General features: G+C 42.0%; 1 protein-coding gene across 1 annotated transcript in view; it reads right to left on the bottom strand.

Moving 5' to 3' along the window:
• Window positions 1–3,163: 3,163 nt before the first annotated feature.
• The window catches only part of LOC139583178 (lysosomal-associated transmembrane protein 4A-like), a 32,263-nt gene continuing 29,426 nt past the window's right edge, over window positions 3,164–6,000 (bottom strand). Inside the window, exon 7 of the mRNA XM_071414005.1 lies at window positions 3,164–4,809. Within this exon, the coding sequence (XP_071270106.1) occupies window positions 4,735–4,809 (75 nt within the window). The 3' untranslated portion in view covers window positions 3,164–4,734. The remainder of the gene's footprint in view (window positions 4,810–6,000) is intronic.

The raw sequence follows: 6,000 nt of genomic DNA, 5'->3' as shown, positions 1-6,000 counted from the left end.
AAACAAGGCAAAATAGGCCTATAACAGTTAGGATCAGCTTGATCTCTCCCTTTAAATAAAGGATGAACCATGGCTGCCTTCCAAGCAATGGGAACCTCCCCAGAAAAGAGAGACAGGTTAAAAAGGTCGGAGATAGGCTTGGCGAAAGAAGAAAAGGTCTAAACCATCAGGTTTCAGGAACTCCTTTAGCACCTCAGACTCAGTGACTCCCTCTAGGGAGAAACTTTGTAGCGGGGAAGGGGAAAAAATGGAGGATTATCGGGAATAGTCACATTAGAAGGGGTGGGAGATGAGGAAACGTTGGACGGGCAATGCTGAGTCAAAGAGGAATCCTGACTTAATGAAGTGGTGATTAAAGAGCTCAGCCATGTGCTTTTTGTCAGTAACAACCACATCATCAACATTAAGGGACATGGGTAGCTGTGAGGAGGAGGGTTAATTCTCCAGGTCTTTAACCATTTTCCAGAACTTCTTGGAGTTTGACCCACAGAGAGAGAACTGCTCATTAAAGTAACTAACTTTGGCCTCCCGGGTGGCCCAGTGGTCTAGGGCACTGCATCGAAGTGCTAGCTGTGCCACCAGAGACTCTGGGTCTGAGCCCAGGCTCTGTCGCAGCTGGCCGCGACCGGGAGGTCCATGGGGCGACGCACAATTGGCCTAGCGTGGTTAGGGAGGGTTTGGCCAGTAGGGATATCCTTGTCTCATTGCGCACTAGCAACTCCTGTGGCGGGCTGGGCGCAGTGCACGCTAACCAGGTCGCCAGGTGCACGGTGTTTCCTCCGACACATTGGTGCGGCTGGCTTCCGGGTTGTGTGTTAAGAAGCAGTGCGGCTTGGTTGGGTTGTGTTTCGGAGGACGCATGGCTTTTGACCTTTGTCTCTCCCGAGCCCGTACGGGAGTTGTAGCAATGAGACAAGATAGTAACTACTAACAATTGGATGCTATGAAATTGGGGAGAAAAGGGGGTAAAATATAAAAAATAAAATAACTAACTTTGGCTTTCCGGATAGCCCGAGTACACTTTTTCTCATTTGCTTGAATGAGAGCCATTCAGCCTGTGCACTATGCGTATGCCGAGCCTTTGCCAAATGCAATTCTTGAGGTGGAGCAACTCTGTAAGATCACGGTCGAACCAGGGGCTGAACCCGTTTTTAATTCTCTTTTTCTTTATGTTAACAATACCACTGAAAATATCAAAAAAGAAGGTCCAAGCGTCTTCGACAGAGGGGATCAAGCTGATTCTATACCATTTTACAGAATAACTCAAACTGCAGTTATACTGCAAAATTACTGCAGTAAAAAAAAAGTTATTTTGGACACAGTATTTGCAGCATACTGCAGTTATACTACACTCTGACTATAATCTTTTTTCAGAAGGGATGTGGTAGCTAACTATCTTGTTAATTGTTTACAAATTCTTGAATGTGCTAAAAAGCTAAACAGCTACCTAGCTAAACTCAGCAAAAAAAGAAACGTCCCTTTTTCAGGACCCTGTCTTTCAAAGATAATTCGTAAAAATCCAAATAACTTCACAGATCTTCATTGTAAAGGGTTTAAACACTGTTTTCCATGCTTGTTCAATGAACCATAAACAATTAATGAACTAACAGCTTACAGACGGTAGGCAATTAAGGTCAAAGTTATGAAAACTTAGAACACTAAAAAGGCTTTTCTACCGACTCTGAAATACACCAAAAGAAAGATGCCCAGGGTCCCTGCTCATCTGTGTGAATGTGCCTTAGGTATGTTGCAAGGAGGCATGAGGACTGCAGATGTGGCCAGGGCAAAAAATTGCAATGTCTGTACTGTGAAACGCCTAAGACAGCGCTACAGGGAGACAGGACGGACAGCTGATCGTCCTCGCAGTGGCAGACCACGTGTAACACCTGCACAGGATCGGTACATCTGAACATCACACCTGAGGGACAGGTACAGGATGGCAACAACAACTGCCCGAGTTACACCAGGAATGCACAATCCCTCCATCAGTGCTCAGATTGTCCACAATAGGCTGAGAGAGGCTGGACTGAGGGCTTGTAGGCCTGTTGTAAGGTAGGTCCTCACCAGGGTTTTGTCTCACCAGGGGTGGTGGTTGGAATCGATGATTCCGTCGTTTATCATCGACGGAATGAGCGTTACACCAAGGTCTGTACTCTGGAGCGGGATCAATTTGCGTTACAGGGAAGACATCCTCCTCCCTCATGTGGTACCCTTCCTGCAGGCTCATCCTGACATGACCCTCCAGCATGACAACACCACCAGTCATACCTCTCATTCTGTGCGTGATTTCCTGCAAGACAGGAATGTCAATGTTCTGCCATGGCCAGTGAAGAGCCCGGATCTCAATCCCATTGTGTCTTGGTGGAAGATGTGTCCCTTCATTCAGGGACTCATTCAATTTCTGTTAGTCACATGTCTGTGGAACTTGTTCAGTTTATGTCTCAGTGGTTGAATCTTATGTTCAAACAAATATTTACACGTTAAGTTTGCTGAAAATAAGCGCAGTTGACAGTGAGAGGACGTTTCTTTTTTTGCTGAGTTTAGTTAGTTGACTGCTGTTGCTAGCCAAAAAGGACTTGTTTTGAAAGTTGGATCATCTTATCCTTTAAGGCTTTAAATGTGTTCTTAAACTATGATTTTGAACATTCAAAGCAACTGCGAAACATCCATGCAGGCATTGTCACCTTACCTTGCCAAATTACTTCTAAGTGATAGAACGAAGAGCGCGACAACCAATCAGCATACACCATTGCACCCACACCTGTCGTTACTATGACAACTAGTGTAGCCATGTCAGCAAATAACTGTCTGAACACACACAAAACGGATTTGGAAAACAAAACAGTTTTGAGCATTAATGCCTGCAGTGTAAGCTTTAGAGCACTGAGCTTGCAATTCAATTAGCATTATAATTTTCATAATTTACTGACATGAGATGGCGCCAGATCTATTATTCAGGACAGAGAAGCTGCCTCCAAATAGATTTTAATAATGAATGTAATACTGTAGGCCGGTCTCACAAAACACTCCCGCGGCATCCACTACTACCGTATGCTTCTTAGAAATCCACTTCAGATTGAGTACAGAACCAAATAAATCCAACAAAAAGTAAAGTTTCTTTGCTCATATCAGGTAAAAATAATAGACACACTGCTCAGTCAGGTGATGAATACAAATGTTTTAAAATTTTTATTGAATGTGTTTTTCACAAGGATCAAAACACAATGTAAAGAAAAAGGCAGAAAGAGTAGCATGCATCCACCACTGGCCATTTATTCCCTCCACTTTCCTGATAAGGCATCGCTCTCAAACAAGACAATCCATTCCAAAACCAACATTTATCAGATGTTTCCAGACCTCCAAAGTGGACTTTTGTTGAGATAAAATAAGACTTATCTTCACAGACAACTTTTGAGGTCTGAAATCATCTGATAAACTTTGGTTTTGGAGTGTACTTTCCCTTTAACCAGCAGCATCAGGTCATTTAACTGCAACACAATTCACTAGCTTTTCTAAGCTAACAACGCAGGGTCACACAGAAGGCGGCGGATAATGGACATGGCACACACAGGTGGCGGATTAACAAATGGACATCCAAGGCTAAATAAATAAAGGGATGAAGAGCTACAGATGTCCCCCGTCAAACTCTTTGGACGAAATAATCTAGATTTTAAGCAACAAAAAAAACAGATTCAACAATAAGAGATCATGAGTGGATTGTCTTAAGAATGTTTATTTTTTTTAGAGTCACACAATATCAAATCTATAAGGAAAGGATGGTGTTTAAAGATGAACTGAACTGGTGATAGGCATTCAAGCGATGGTAATTTCACAATAACTTTTTTTTTTACTAAGACATCAAAAAGACGGGAGGGAGGAAAGAAAAGATCGGAAAGCTTTCATCGCTTTATACATTTCACGTCATCCGATGGCAGACTACTTGATCTGCCCCTCCACTCTCCTTTCACTTATCTACAATATTATGGGGTCTGGTTTTGAATGTTACAGGGCCTTTAGAAGTTCCAATGCAGCTGTTTTTATCTAAATATGAAATCATTTCTGGGTAACAATTAAGCACCTTACAGTGATTGTTTTTGACAATTTTAATTGAAAACAAATTGCTTCTTAGCAAAGAGCAATTTTGCTCGGACTGTTGGTGTGGTCTGAGTGGAGAACTGAAAATGTGCCTCTATTGGCAAAGTTTGGGACTCTTTCCTTAGTGGTCTACTAACTTATTTACTACATGGTGAAGTCACCATGGAAGGCCAAAACTCCATCCCACCAAAACAGGCAAACATTTTAGGCACGCTTTTCAAACAGCTCTTACACTAAAAGGGACAAATATTACACCATTTAACCACTTGCCCCCAAAACACACAAATATTAGACTATAATTTGTGCCTTCCTGTATTATAATCATGCTAAAAATGTTATTCTACTGAGCCTTTTATACTTTGTTAGTATTCTCATCTTTTATTGTTTCTTATTATTGTTGCATTGTCGAGAAGGAACCTGTAAGTAAGCATTCCGTGTATCGCATACATACAACCAATACAACTTGAAGGACATTATCATTTTCACAGTATTATTCCAACCTCAGTGTAGAAATGTATATAAAAACAGGGAAATCACGTTTTTGACTGCACTGGGCCTTTAAAGAGTATCCCTCGCTAGAAATGCACTGCTGGGTTAAAAATGGCGAGCTGTGGGAGGCCACACACACGAGGGGGGTCTTCAGGCAGGCATGTAGGGGGGAGGGGGCTCTTTCACTGGCATCTTCATTGCCATCTCGTAGGTGGGCAGGATGTACTGAGGAGAGAGAGAACGTTAATCATTACATTCATCTCATTAAACAATAAAGCAATGTATAAATATAGCCAACTTCGCAGTGTGAAAGGACCAGAGATGGATATTAATCATATTTGCGACATTAATAATAACATTGATAATGCTATAATCTGTCTCTTAAACAATCTGGGAAGGAGACTGGGTGTACTGTATCAGTAACGCGTATATATTATGACGTTTTAAGTGTTTTCCACTAGCGCCAGCTGTTGAGAATACAGACTAATTTACAGTCAGCTACTTTTTCCACTTAAATTAACTAGGCTACTTTTCAACTCTAGAAAGACTGCAGAGCCCTCTTCCGCTAGAATGAACAAAATGCACTTTCTAGCGATCTATTGATATAGTACAGGCGCCTGGTCAGTCACAAAGTGAGCGATGACAGAGAAACACGGTTGGTTTGGCAGTCATCTGTCCTGCCTCTTGGTAACTTTGGGTGTGTGATGTGTACGCTGTGGTTCCAGTCAAATTTCTTTACACGGAGGGAGAGAATGAATTCGCACATCCCATATAATGTGGTAAAGATAAATCCCATGAATTTATTTTATTTTGCATGCAGGTTCCGACATTGATGGACCACTGACCCGGGGCCAGTAAAAATGTGTGTGTGGCCAGAGGAGCTCGTCAGTCACTGGCCTGACAGAGACAGTAACTTTTCGCATTCCAGTTCAACATTAACCTGCTCGGTCGCAGTCTACCATTGAAGACTACACATGTAAATGTCATGCTATTTGTATTTGAGAAATATGATTGGCCATTCATTCAAGCACCACCACGCTCCCACGAGTCACAACATCTCAAGCAGTAGCATTTGTCTTGGCAAGCCTACTGTAGCCATGTCGATTGCTCTTTTGGAACATTTGTCTTACAGGGACAGTGGCCTATTTTAAAATCTTCACAAAATGACAATTTAGAAACAAAAATGAATGCAATTAATAGAATGCAGTTCTAAAGAATGGACTTGCATTGCTAAATTACATTTCACAGATGTTTAATACATATCATAATAACCAAATGTAGCCTATTAATAGCTGAATATAGAGAGAAAGCATGCCAACCTATAGGCCTATAGGCATGTCCACAATGCATTTAAGAACTACACCATGTTCGGGCCAGTAGATCACCACTCCGGGCCAGTGAGAAGTGAATGTTGCA

This window comes from Salvelinus alpinus, chromosome 8 (assembly GCF_045679555.1).
Source record: "Salvelinus alpinus chromosome 8, SLU_Salpinus.1, whole genome shotgun sequence".
Lineage (NCBI taxonomy): Eukaryota > Metazoa > Chordata > Actinopteri > Salmoniformes > Salmonidae > Salvelinus > Salvelinus alpinus.
Note: the sequence above shows the minus strand (reverse complement) of the source record. Positions and strands in the feature narration are given on the sequence as shown.